Source organism: Notolepis coatsorum (genome assembly GCF_963971535.1).
Source record: "Notolepis coatsorum genome assembly, chromosome: 11".
Lineage (NCBI taxonomy): Eukaryota > Metazoa > Chordata > Actinopteri > Aulopiformes > Paralepididae > Notolepis > Notolepis coatsorum.
Window position 1 is genome coordinate 43,632,098 of NC_140175.1, and position 14,495 is coordinate 43,646,592.

Consider the following 14,495-nt stretch of genomic DNA (forward strand, 5'->3'; position numbering starts at 1 on the left):
CTCCTTTTCTCCCCTTGCCCCCCCCCCCCTCTCTCTTGTTGCGCCCGTCGCTGCAGCCTTGTTCCTCCTCCTTATCTCACTTTGTGTTTTATTTTCAGATGTAATTGGTCTTTTTGTCATGTATGAGAGTGAAATTTATGACCCATTATACACAGGCTAATTCCTGTCATCATCATTAGCGAGGAGCAGAGTATAACAGACCACAGCCCAGCGAACACAGCAACAGTTTTTCTTTCAGAATGCTATGTATCATCAAGAGATAAAGTTCTGATATGGTATTTATTTCCATTATCTAACTAAAATGATTATAATAAAAATTAATCCAATGTGTCATAGATGAGAAGCAACATGCCATTCTTGTGATTAGAGGCAAAGCAGCTATCCATGACTGACTGATTAGAGACATCTCTCTACAGACTCATTATAATATCTCTCCTATCATTTATCTCTCTCCTTTTCACTCTCTCTTTCTCCTTTTCTCTCTCTTTCTTTTTTTCTCCCTCTCTCCCTTTCACTCTCTCTTCTTTTCACTGTCTTTTTCTCCTTTTCTCTCTCTTTCTCCCTCTCTATCTTTCTCTCTCTCACACACAAACTCACTCTCCTTTTTATTTTATTTCTCTCATTAGTATTGTTTAGTTACCTTTTATTTATCTTGTTAGTATTGTTTAGTTACATTTTCATTTATCTTGTTAGTATTGTTTTGTTACTTTTGAATCTATCTTGTTAGTATTGTTTTGTTACCTTTTATTTATCTTGTTAGTATTGTTTAGTTACCTTTTCATTTATCTTGTTAGTATTGTTTTCTTTACCTTTTAATTTATCTTGTTAGTATTGTTTTGTTACATTTTAATTTATCTGGTTAGTATTGTTTTGTTACCTTTTAATTGATCTTGTTAGTATTGCTATGTTAGCTTTACATTTCTCGTTAGTATTGTTTAGTTACCTTTGAAGTGATCTTGTTATTATTGTTTAGTTACCTTTTAATGTATCTCGTTAGTATTGTTATGCTACCTTTTAATTTATCATTAGTATTGTTTAGTTACCTTTTAATTTCTTGTTAGAATTGTTTTAATAATAATATGTAATAATAATGGCTTGAATTTATTTACGTACCCAAGGCGCTTTTGTTAGCTTTTGAGGGGAGGAACCTGATAAGCCCTTTTTGGGTTTCTTGGCTCATCCTGCACGCCCTTTAATCCCATGGAATCCCTTTCTTGTTGTTCTGAATTTAATTTAACGTCAAACCTCAAGATCCTGAGAAAAACAATGCTTTATTGAAAGCCAAAGCTTTTCAGATACTTAAGTAAATACCATCAGTATTACAAAAGCTTTTACTTCAATGCCAGGAAGCCTTTTAGTCAGTTATGTCATATTTGGTGTGAGTGGTTCTATATCTTGTTCTGTAACTAAACTCCTGAATGATGGTGGAGAGAGCAGGACAAAACAAACAGAGCAGACAAAGACTTGAGGATTTGCACAGTGATGAGTCGTGTTTCGTACAGATTGAAAACAAAAGCAAAAACCTGTCCTCCTCTGCTCTGCTTCTGTCTTTTAGTTTGTAAGATTGTGTGCTGCTGCTGTTGTAGGCCCTGTGTAGGCCCTGTGCAGCCATGCTTATTGAATATGTGCCTACAGACATGCACCAACATGTGCGTGTGTGTGGACATACTCAATCACTGATTGATGTATTGATTGATTGATTGAGTGATTGATTGATTGCTTTTAATGATCAAAAAAGTGTCATGTACTTTATTTTGTTGCCCAGCCCACATGGACCAACAAGACACTAGTATACATGATCAACCATAAGTCAAATACATATATGCATACATATACACAGTATACACATTACACCCCTTACTGACAGTAAATCATAAATATCAATTTAGGAGACAATCCAAACAACTCTAGTAAATATTCAGGCTGCATCATTTTGGAGCATTGATGATTCCCCCCATTATGTTATGATAAGGAGTTGATAAAGGAAAACATAATAATAAAAGAAAAAAAAAAAAAAAAAAATTAGAATAGTTGTTTAAATGCTGATATGTACTGTAAATGCAGTGGTGAGGAAGCCAGTTATGTAAGTGTTTCAGTATGTTTACTTATGGCGGCCTGCCACCGTATCAGACAAACTCTATACAATCATTCCCCCATAGTCTGTACATCATATCTATAACTGGTATTATGTACGTCAATCAATGCCCCACTTGTTTTATCTACTATCATGTATAAATACTTCGTTACATCACCATTCTTTAGAGATCTCTCAGGGTTGCAACATGTCATCCAACTTTATCCTTAATCAAACACCACCATATAATATAGAATTTATAACCTTAAACCCACGCCAGCTTGACACCACCACATATAACCTTAAACCCACGCCAGCTTGACACCACCACATATAACCTTAAACCCACCCCAGCTTGACACCACCACATATAACCTTAAACCCACCCCAGCTTGACACACCACCACATAATATAACCTAAGAACCTGTATGAAATACTTCCGATATGTCAGTGAAACCTGGGTTAAATTGTCATATGGAACATATTCTAACTGGGCCTTCTCTGGTCTGGTCTGTTTTACCTGTTGTGTGTGTGTGTGTGTGTGTGTGTGTGTGTGTGTGTGTGTGTGTGTGTGTGTGTGTGTGTGTGTGTGTGTGTGTGTGTGTGTGTGTGTGTGTGCGTGCGTGCGTGCGTGCGTGCGTGTGTGTGTGTGTGTGTGTGTGTGTGTGTGTGTGTGTGTGTGTGTGTGTGTGTGTGTGTGCGTGCGTGCGTGCGTGCGTGCGTGCGTGTGTGTGTGTGTGTGTGTGCGTGCAAGTGAGATTGAATCAATATCATCCCTCTCATTTCCAGGCTCCTTGGGTTGGGTTTGTGGAGCTGGCAACAATATGAACTCCTCTGGGACTAAACCCCTATCATGGACATGGAGAGAGAGAGAGAGAGAGAGAGAGAGAGAGAGAGAGAGAGAGAGAGAGAGAGAGAGAGAGAGAGAGAGAGAGAGAGAGAGAGAGAGAGAGAGAGAGCGCGATACGGGGGGCACTACAGAGTTGCCACAGCAACGAGGCCTCTAGCTGACCAATTACAATTGTGAAATCTTTTTCCTCTCTCTCATTCTTTCCTCAGACTACGGCCACAGCTGCCAGCCAAGAGACTGAAAAACACAGCAGTGGTATAAAGGAGTCTGATCGACAACAACAATAACACTTTGGTTTTACTCTGTTATGTCACTTAGAAGTACATTTTCCCTCCTTTATTGGTTCTGTTTAAACACGCCACTCTATACGCCACGATATGATATGGCTCCGATTTTCTTTTTCAGATGCCAGAAGTCCATGTGGGCGACATGAAAGACTCAAAGCTACAAGTGCTGCTCTTCAAAGGCCATGTCACTCACTACATATGTGAACTCTATTCTCTCAGAAGTCTCTGATGTGATAGACTCTTGAAGGAAGATATCAAACAATCAGCGCATTTTTTTTTCTTCAGTGAAGTGACAATATAAGCCTTCAAATCCTGGTTTCTAAAGTCCTTCAAGGAGGCTTCGAGGGGAGGTTATTTAAAAAATGAATGCATTAAAATAAACACATCAATAAAGGCAGAACAATATTGGCATCTGATCTTATAAGTCAGACAAGAAGATAGATACCAATTTCCTCTCTGTGTGTTCAGTAGTAAGTTATCCGGCTGCAAGCTAGCCTAGCTTAACACAAATGAATGGAAGCAGATGCAGACCACTAGCCTAGCTTAAAACTCTGGGAGAGGTGTATTTGGCTGACAGCTAAGTGGTCCGTATCCGCTTCCATTCATTTGTGCTAAGCTTTTCATACAGTATTCGCAAGCCTACATGGAATGGCAGAGATAATATTTATTATCTCTATTATATATAATAAAGCAGTGTATGACTATAAATGCTTTATAACCACAACTCATATTTACCTCGTTTCAGTCATTGTATCGAGCTCAGTCAATCAACGAGAGAATGAAAACGTGTCTTACTTCTTATTTTTGCTAGGTGGATACATTTGTTAATGTTTGGATCACTGATTGAGCTATTAACGCAGAGGGTTTTAGCTGTGGGCTTGTATTCACTGTACAAGCCCACGGCTAAAATCCTAAACTATCTCCAAAACCAGGTCCTACAGTAGATGCCTCGAATTAAAACATCTCTGCAACCCCAAGGAAGTGTGAATCGTTTGAACCCTTTCACTACCACACAGATCTTAACCGTCTGTAGTGTGACAGTAAAGGGTTAACCTTCTGTAGTGTGGTAGTGAAAGGGTTAACCCTTTGCCGTGTGGCAGTGAAAGGGTTAACCTTCCGTATTGTCGCAGTGAAAGGGTTAACCATTTGGTAGTGTGGTAGTGAAAGGGTTAAAACAGTTCTCAGAGCTGCGGGTTGGAACGTTCCAAAGTCACAGTCACAGCTTTTCTGCCCTCTTCCTCATTCCAGAGAATCCAGAGGATAGAATTGTTGTTGTGACTGTTATAAAGGTTATAAAGATCTTTGTTGTCGTGGAAACTTCCCCATACCAATGGGAGATGTATCGTGTTGCAAGAAGCATTGTCTCTCCGCGCTAGACTTCTTCCGTGAGAAAACTGCGTCTCATCCTCCTCCTTGTATCATTATTGATATCAGACGGCAATTCATTGTTGCTACTGTTTCCTGTCTGTACGTGAACCCGAATGCCGCTCCACTACGTTAATCGGGGGCGACAGTGGCTCGGTAGGTAGAGCAGTCGTCTGGTTATCCGGAGGTTCCCGGTTAGATTCCCGCTCCTCCCGGGCAGCGTGTCGAAGTGTCCTTGAGCAAGACACTGAACCCCTAATTGCTCCAGATGAGCAAGTTGGCACCTTGCATGGTTGAAAATTTTTACTCAGCTGATAGAGTTGTGCCCTTCCTGATGACTTGTCATACAGATCTTGTAAGTCGCTTTGGATAAAGCATCAGCTAAATGACTAAATGTAAATGTAAAATGTGAGGAACAAATTGTAAAGCGGTTTAGATTTATTTGCTGCCATCTTAACCAGGACTGCCAAGAAGAACCGTTTTTATGATGTTGTGTGTGGTAGGACCCCAGCACTGGAGAGGCAGTAAGAATTGTACACAATCCAAAAATAACAAAGTACAGTGGCAAAAATACAGTAATGTTCATCCAAAAACATTCATTTAGAGAGTAAATTAGTTTGAATATGGCCACCAGTGATGTCATCGGGGACACTGAATCCTTGTGTTGTGTTAATTACAGCACCATGAAATGATAAGGTAGCAGTCCCTATAAGATAAGGTATAGCTATTTCTTCATCTACACTGTACATCATTTCATTGAGCTTTAATTAACACAACACAAGGATCACTGGTTTATTGTTTATGTTTATTTTATGGATCCCCATGGGTGAAAAACTATTCTTCCTGGGGTCCTAACACACAACCTACAACATTACAGTACATTACATTACATTACAGTAACAAAAAAACAATAAAAACATATGAAACACCTTAGCCTAAGCACATTCTCAACATCTTCAAAATCTCACAAAAAAACACACACAAAGGCTCCAACCACAAATACAGTACAATAAACTAACTAAACTAACAATACTAACTAAATAAATCAGGAATTCAAATGTATTTCACTATTCATCCTTCAACTTTTTCTTAAAAGTAAATTTGTTACGGATCATCATTATCTTCACAGGTATACAATTCCAGTATGCAGCAGCTCTATACATTACGGTTCTCTATGTATTTTGTTCTTGGTAGAGGTAGAGTAAAATGAAGACCCACGGCATGTCTGCTGACATAGCCATGTCTAGTATTTGTGGGTTGTAGTTCTGACCACAAAGACTTAGGTTTACCCTTTATAAATATTAAACAAAAATGGGTAACACTTTATAATAACACTCAGTTATAAGACCTTTATAAGGTATTTGTAGATAATTAACTAATTATGAACAAACCTTTTATATACATTCGTAAATTATTATTAAATCATTTATAACTATATTTGTATAACATTTACAAATTAGTTCTACATTATTTATAACTCATTATCAACATTGTTTGTACTTGATGTGGATTCATAAAAGTCCACAAATGGGCGGCTAGGTGGTGCAGTGGGCAAGGCGCTCACCACCAATGCAGGAGACGCTGGGTTTGAGCCCAGCTCTCCGCATTGCTATCAGCTTGGCTGGTCGTTCATACTAATACAATTGGCAGTATTAGGGGGTGGGAAGCTGATGTGTGGGGATCGGACGTTGTGGACAGCGACTCCTACAGGTCGGTTGGTGCGCCTGTGCAGCAGAATCAGGAAGCGACGGGGGCGGCGTGAGCCTCCCATGCATTACTCCTTGCCACTGAGAGATCGCGCTGTACAGGTGAAAAGATGCGACGGCTGCCTCCTCGTGTACCGGAGGGGACACGTGATGCAAGGCTTTGTCCTCACTGCAGCCGACCAGTGGGAGGCATATAGCAACGTTCGAGACAGGGGAGGGGAGAATTGAAGGGAGAATTGGCGAGGCGAAATTGGGATGAGAGAAAAATAGAAAAATAAGGAGAAAAAGTGGATACATCTTTATTTTTTATTTTTTTTATGTATTCTGAGTTAATGCTGTTTTCCTCCAAATATCCCTGAATTTGCATATACAATTTTCTCAAACATTTGACTTAACAGGCAAGATACTCACAGGTCTACTATTTGGCCCATTGAAGGACTCCTTACTGTTTTTCGGCAGTGGAGTGACTTTTGCAAGTTTCCATGACTGTGGATATACACTTTTCTCAAAGCATAAATTAAAGATGTGACCAATAGGCACCGCTACAAACTCGGTTGCTATAGCTGCAGTAATTTGCCGTCCAGATTGTCAACACCACAGGGCTTATCACCTTTAATATTAAATATGAGATTTTCCACCTCCTTTGCATCAACCCTCCTGAACTCAAAACTGCACACCTTGTCCTGCATAATCTTCTTTTTTATGATCGACTCTGAACTTTTGCCATTCACCGTCATCATCTGATTTCTAATTGTGCTTACCTTATCAATGAAAAACAATTAAAATAGTTTGCTATGTCAGCTGGTTTTGTGATAAATGTACCCTCTACTTCTATGAATGAAGGCATCTTGCTAATTTGATCTCTACCTACAGCTTCATTGATCACTCTCCAGAGTTTCTTACTGTCGTTTTTGCATTCCTCAAATCTTACTTTATAGTACTGTTTTTTCTTCTGTCTGTTCATTTTAGTTATTGTGTTCCTAAAAACGCGATACACTTGCCAGTCAAAAGGGCAACAACCGCAGCCTCTTTAAGAGCATCTCTCTCTTTCATACACTTTCATTCATCATCATCATTCATCATCAAGCCAGGAGGCTATATTTTTCCTTACAGTAAATGTTTTGATTGGTGCATGTGTATCACAAATATTATTAAACAATTAAAAAAATATATATTAATGCAGCCTCTGTATCGCTTTCTTCAAGAACCAACTCTCAATTCTTGTTTTTTCACATCCTCAATTAACTTATCACTACAAAATGTTTTATACATTCTTTTATTGATAATCTTGGGCCCACTTTTGGGCACCTTCGCTTTAAACATAGTTGCAATTAAATTATGGTCGCTAAAACCTACAGAAACCGAGATAGCTTTCGAACATTTGGTGGCCATATTCAACCTCATTTATTCTCAATACTGTCAAACTAAAGGAATGTCTGCAAAACAGTTGTGAGTTTTTGGATGTGTGTGAGATTATGTGCAAAATAAATCAGCATTGTTTTTTTTGGTGAAGTGATCAATTGGCTTATCTATGTGATATTCCGTACGTATTGATATGAAAAAAAAAGTGCCTCTGAATATGGTGATATTTATTTTCTTTCATATCGCCGAAGACCTGCTAGGCCCTTAATCTGGAGGAGGACACTCTGTCTTGTGTACACACTCGGAGATCTCTGACACCATAATAGCAACGTAGTACTGAGCTCTGAGTGCTGTGTGAGCGGTGACTGAGGTCTGTGAGGTTTGTCCTGTCAGGGTGGACTGTGAGGTTTGTCTGTCAGGGCGGACTGTGAGGTTTGTCTGTCAGGGCGGATTGTGAGGTTTGTCTGTCAGGTTGGACTGTGAGGTTTGTCTGTCAGGGCGGACTGGGCAGTTCCACCTGAAGAGACAGTGTTGTCATAACTAAGGTGCGACAATAACTCACATTTACAATCAGATGGGAAAAACATGTGATTTTAACTAGGGGTTTCAGATTCAACACAATTTTTTATTTTGAGTTCACAATTCGATACATTTTAACCTGAAACCCCTAGTTTCATGTAGTAATAATAATAATAATAATAATAATAATAATAATAATAATAATAATAATAATAATAATAATAATAATAATAATAATAATAATAATAATAATAATAATAATAATAATACATAAAATGACTATGAAAGGGTTTGTTCAATTGGGCTTATATACAGTTTATATATTGATAAAAAAGCATTACTTGGCTCTTTAGATACATTTTCTAGATTGCTTTTGTGTAAGAGGATGCATGCTATTTTGCTATGCCCCCCCCCCCCTCCTCCCCTCTAATTTTTATCAGCCAATCAGTCAATCAGCTTAATACAAAAAACAACAGCAACAAAAAGCCCTGCCTCAGATTCAATTGTTTCAGCATCCTTTAGTTTATAATTGGATTACAGACTGTGCCTTTAAAGCTGCACAAACAGAGTGTGTAAGTCCTCTGGAAGAGCTTGTGTGTCACTCCACCAGATGGTTCCTCCTCCTCTGCTCTCCCCTCCTTCAGTTAAACTCCAGCTGACTGTTACTCCTGCTCCCTGCTCTCCCCTCCTTCAGCCAGACTCTCCACCTGTTACTCATGTTCCCTCTCTGCCCTCTCATCTCTGTCATTCAAACTCATGAATAATCCTCCAGGCTCCAGGGCAGGCAGGTGACAGGCGTGTGTGTGTGTGTGTGTGTGTGTGTGTGTGTGTGTGTGTGTGTGTGTGTGTGTGTGTGTGTGTGTGTGTGTGTGTGTGTGTGTGTGTGTGTGTGTGTGTGTGTGTGTGTGTGTGTGTGTGTGTGTGTGTGTGTGTGTGTGTGTGTGTGTGTGTGTGTGTGTGTGTGTGTGTGTGTGCGTGCATGTGTGCGTGCGTGCGTGCATGTGTGCGTGTGTGCGTGTGTGTACAGTTAAAGTGTAAACTGTCCAGTCCCTGAGGGAGTCGTCTTAACAACCATACAGTGACTAGTAGAGTTCACCACCAGGCCACTGACCAGCCCTACATTAAGACTGACTTCCCATGTGACGTCATGTCTAATCATGTATCTATCATAGGAGATGATAGGAGATGAAACATCTGGAGCTGGTCCATAGAGAGACTGTGACAGCACAAAACTAATTGTGAGCCCAGTATTGCGATCGAACCGAATCGTGAGCTGAGTGTATTACAGCCTTACTGACCAAGTATCCATACAATCCATTATTCTTTACTGAACAATTCAGAAGAAATCATTAGTGTGGGGTCACTGGATGAAGATTATAAAGCTATAATGTTTCTTGTCAATTGGAGAGATTTAACAATGTTCTACGTTGGGGGGGGGGGGGGGGGGGATAAATTAAATCAAATCACTTTGCTTTGATTTATGACACTATAACAAAGATCTTGGTATTAGATTTTTCCTACATCATCCCCCTGTTTTAACCTGGTATCAGCCCAATATCCCACACCAGTATCAGCCTGATATCCCACACCAGTATCAGCCTGATATCCCACACCAGTATCAGCCCAATATCCCACACCAGTATCAGTGTGATATCCCACACCAGTATCAGTGTGATATCCCACACCAGTATCAGCCCAATATCCCACACCAGTATCAGCCTGATATCCCACACCAGTATCAGTGTGATATCCCACACCAGTATCAGTGTGATATCCCACACCAGTATCAGCCCAATATCCCACACCAGTATCAGCCTGATAGCACACCAGTATCAGTGTGATATCCCACACCAGTATCAGTGTGATATACCACACCAGTATCAGCCCAATATCCCACACCAGTATCAGCCTGATAGCACACCAGTATATGGATATCAATGCATTCCCAGTGGAATGGGAGTAATGAGGAAGTCAACATGCAGGGAAGATGAGGGGGTGCAGTTCCTGTGGTGCCAATCAGTCTTGTTACCAGGAGAAGATCCGCCGAATCAAAATAGTGCCGATTCCATCTGAAGCAAACAATAATATTTGAACTATGCGTCAGACCAAGCCTGATTCATGTAACCTGTCATTATTCACAGCGTGTAGGTTACTATTTCTGTGTAGTGGGTCGCAGAAATAACCTTGTTTATGTAACCAGTTTTGATTTATACAGTTTTGATTTATTATTTATTTATTCATTATGCTCTGTTCAAAGCAATCTAATTTTCATGGTGGGTACTGGATGTTCCCTGACTGCTCTGACGTGCTTCATGTGATGAGGTTGGGTAATAAAGGAGTTAGGCTACACTCAATAAAGATTACATATTACTACATACATTATGTTATGGCTATATGTTATATATATATATATATATATATATATATATATATATATATATATATATATATATATATATATATATATATATATATATATATATATATATATATATATATATATATAACATATATAGACCTTTTCAGATCAATTCCGTTGCTATTCTGTTGCTAGGGGAACAGTTTGGCTCCAGGTTATTTCCTGTCAGCTATTGTATTAGCAATAAACTTGGACCCATTTAGAATGTTTATATTGTCAAGTTAGAAAAGGTCTATAGCTCCAGACCTCTCTTGGCAGGGCCTGATGACGTCTCAACATGAGCATACTGTACACTAATATGTCCCTAAAAAATATACAAAATATACCAAGAACATACAATTACACAAAAACATGCCCCAACATACAGTCTACACACTAATACACCACTCCTTCTCTTGACCCTATGAACTGATTGATTTAAAAGAATAACTGACCCAAACCCTGCTTCCTTCTTGTAAGATCATGCTTTATCTAATGATACTAGGCTACTGCTTTTAGTGTGAGTGCACCGGACAAATGTCTCCAAATAAAACATATATTTTAGGATGTTTCATCTTTGACCGTAAACGACCCCATCCCTGCATGCAATTGTTATCTCCAGATGCCTCTCCTGTTATCTATCTAGGGATTATGTTTTTGGTCATGTGTGCGTGTGTGTGTGTGTCTGTCTGACAGGCATTCTGTGGACCATAATCTTCCATACTACTGGGCTGATCAGCCTAATGTGTTCTGTGCACGCTCACACCCGCCCAAGGAGCTTACGCCTTGAATATTCACATCGGGCAATGGAAACTACTTTATTTGAATTAATTTCCATCGTTGGAAATACCCCCCCAGGCAGGGGGTACATGCATGCAGGGTAATGGAAACAATAAGAATACAGGTATACCCTGGTATAAATAAACAGATACAGCATTTGTGTGTACAGATAATGACAGAGATAAAGTGTGTGTGTATGTGTGTGTGTGTGTGTGTGTGTGTGTGTGTGTGTGTGTGTGTGTGTGTGTGTGTGTGTGTGTGTGTGTGTGTGTGTGAAAGGGAGAGAGAGAGGGATAGAGTGAGAGAGGGAGAGAGAGGGATAGAGAGAGACTAGAGAGAGAGTAGAGAAATATAGAGAGACAGAGAGATAGTAGATTGCATGTTAGTGTCCAGATGTTGCCTCTCTCACAGGGTTTGTGTTGAGATTATCTCCCCAACCCAACATGACCACACACACACACACACACACACACACACACACACACACACACACGCACACACACACACACACACACACACACACACACCACGCACACAGGTTATTACCCCAACTCAACAACACTACCAGCAGGCCTGAGCTACTCGTCATCAATCACACATAACAGTATTTCAATATTTCAGACCTCTAAAAAATTTTGTTCATTACATATAAAAACAATAGAATAACAAACTGATTGCAGTGTTTCCTTTAATAATAATAATAATAATAATAATAATAATAATAATAATAATAATAATAATAATAATAATAATAATAATAATAATAATAATAATAATAATAATAATAATAATAATAATAATAATAATAATAATAATAATAATAATAATAATAATAATAATAATAATAATAGTAATAGAAAATAATTATAAAATAATAATAATAATGATAAAAAATCACAAGACAAAATACAAATAATAATCAGACTATTCTTAGTGCTGTTTTGACGAATCTACAGCAGAAACTGAAACCAGTGCATCTGCTATTTAGAGCAGCTTCTACAAGGAAATGCAACCCATTGAGAAAATTATGAAGAGAAGAATCTGCCGTCTTTTCCTTGTTCCTATTCTGGTCATTTATTTCGTCCAAGGCAGAATTACATTAAACCAGTGACTTCTTTGTTGGGGAACACTTCAGCACAAGATTGTGAAAATGTATATTAGTCGTTTACAAGGTCTTCTTTAGAACAAATGGTGGGGGTATTGGAGAGGTTTACCGTGACATTAGCAAAAATAAGATTGTAGGAGAACCAGATTAGGGGTTTATAAAGAAGACATCACACGCTACGTAGCCTATAGTGTAAGCCATAATTAGTGTGTGTACAGTATATGATGAACCTAGTGTTAGCCAACCCTCTGAAAGGAGCCACCAAACACCCTGTTGCTCGCATCACATCACATGCCGCTGAGATCAATTATAACGCAGAAGACTAGAGAAACATTCTTCTGACAAGTGCCTCTGTTTTCACAATTCTACACAAGAATAGCGATAACCCTCCTTCAAATAGCCTGAGCTGTGCGTTCAATAATCAATATGAGACCAGCATGGAGACTGAAACGAAGTTGTCAATATGAAATATTAAGTGTATAATGTATAATATTGTACAGTACCTGGTGGTCGGCTGGCGCAGACGGTGGCGAGGGCAAAACACAGGAGGACTCCGGGCAGCAGCCGCACCGAGGCCCGGGGTTGTCGCTCGATCGACGGACAAGGGAGCAGCAGCATCCTGGGGCTTATTTTAGGAACGGAGAACCAGAGACGGGGACGCGGGGGCTGTCATTCCCCCATCCCCTTGATTTGCGAGGAATCCGCGCTGAAGAAACGATCTACTGTGAATCTGGTCCAAATGGGCTACAAAAAGCGACAGCCCGGCGGAGGTGTTTTGACTCGGTAGTCTGTCACTTTACGCTCTGCGCACTGACTCTATAATCCATGTCAGGACTAAAGATAGAGAGCTGATGGAGAGACGGGGAGAGAGGGAGGGGGAGGCGGAGACGGCTGGTTCAGCGGCTCTATGGGGACATTAGATGGACGGAGGCAGATCAGAGGGAGGTACGTAGCCTCTAGGAAAGCCTCTAAACCAGTTCTACTAATGCGTCATGACGCCAACGCCGGGGATCCCAGTAGTAATGACGCGGTAGTAGAGCTGGTTTAATAATAATAATAATAATAATAATAATAATAATAATAATAATAATAATAATAATAATAATAATAATAATAATAATAATAATAATAATAATAATAATAATAAACTGTATTTGTATAACACCTTTCATACAAGAATTGCAGCTCAAAGTGCGTCACAGCAGTAAAAAAAAAAGACAGGCATAAAATGAGCACAAAATTGGCAGATCAAGAGTAATGCATTGATTGATTGATTGAAAATTGTATTAACAGATTGCAGAATGGGTACAATACAGTACAGCTCAACACACACAATTGTTAAGGGGATGTTGCAGACCAGAGAAAGACTTGGGGTGCATAAAGTGCAGATGTAAAATTATAGGCATAAAATTAGCATAAAATAGACAGCAGCAAAATAGACAGTCAAGATAAGGCATATGGAACATTAAATCACGCGACTTACAAGTTCTGTACAACAAGTCAGCAGAAAGGGTACAACTCTTTCAGCTGAGTAACAATGATCAAACAGTGCTGAAACTTGGGTGCTGCAGTATTGAGTGTATAGACATAATACCTATTTGTATAGTAGGAGGAGTGCATGGTAGTATAGGACTGTAAGAAGGTTCGTTTTTTTTTTAATGTATTATAAGAAAGCCCAGAGCAGTACTTTGCGCTTAATACTTTGAGTTTCATTACAAAGTTCACACAGCAGGAAATATGCAATCAACTCAGTGGTGTCTGAGTTCTATATATGGCTATATCTGAGTTCTATAGCAATTTTAAAATAGACAGTAATAAAAGAGTGAAATCCGGACCTGGGTGCTACAGGTCTTTTGGAATGCCCCCTCTGGAATGCCCTCCCCACCCACATCCGGTCTGCCTTTTACTTACTGTCGTTTAAACAGCCCTCAAAACCCACCTTTTCACTCTTGCTTTCGACCATCAATAATTGTTTGTTTTGTTTTGTTCCTTTGCTGCTTCCATTGTAAAGCATATCTGAGCAGTTAGCACTGATAAAGCGCTATATA

General features: G+C 39.3%; 1 protein-coding gene across 1 annotated transcript in view; it reads right to left on the reverse strand.

The window, feature by feature from the left end:
- The window catches only part of npdc1a (neural proliferation, differentiation and control, 1a), a 97,134-nt gene extending 83,822 nt beyond the window's left edge, over positions 1–13,312 (reverse strand). The window contains exon 1 of the mRNA XM_084324688.1: positions 12,951–13,312. Coding sequence (XP_084180814.1) covers positions 12,951–13,065 — 115 coding nt within the window. The 5' untranslated portion in view covers positions 13,066–13,312. The remainder of the gene's footprint in view (positions 1–12,950) is intronic.
- Between the last annotated feature and the right edge of the window lie 1,183 nt (positions 13,313–14,495).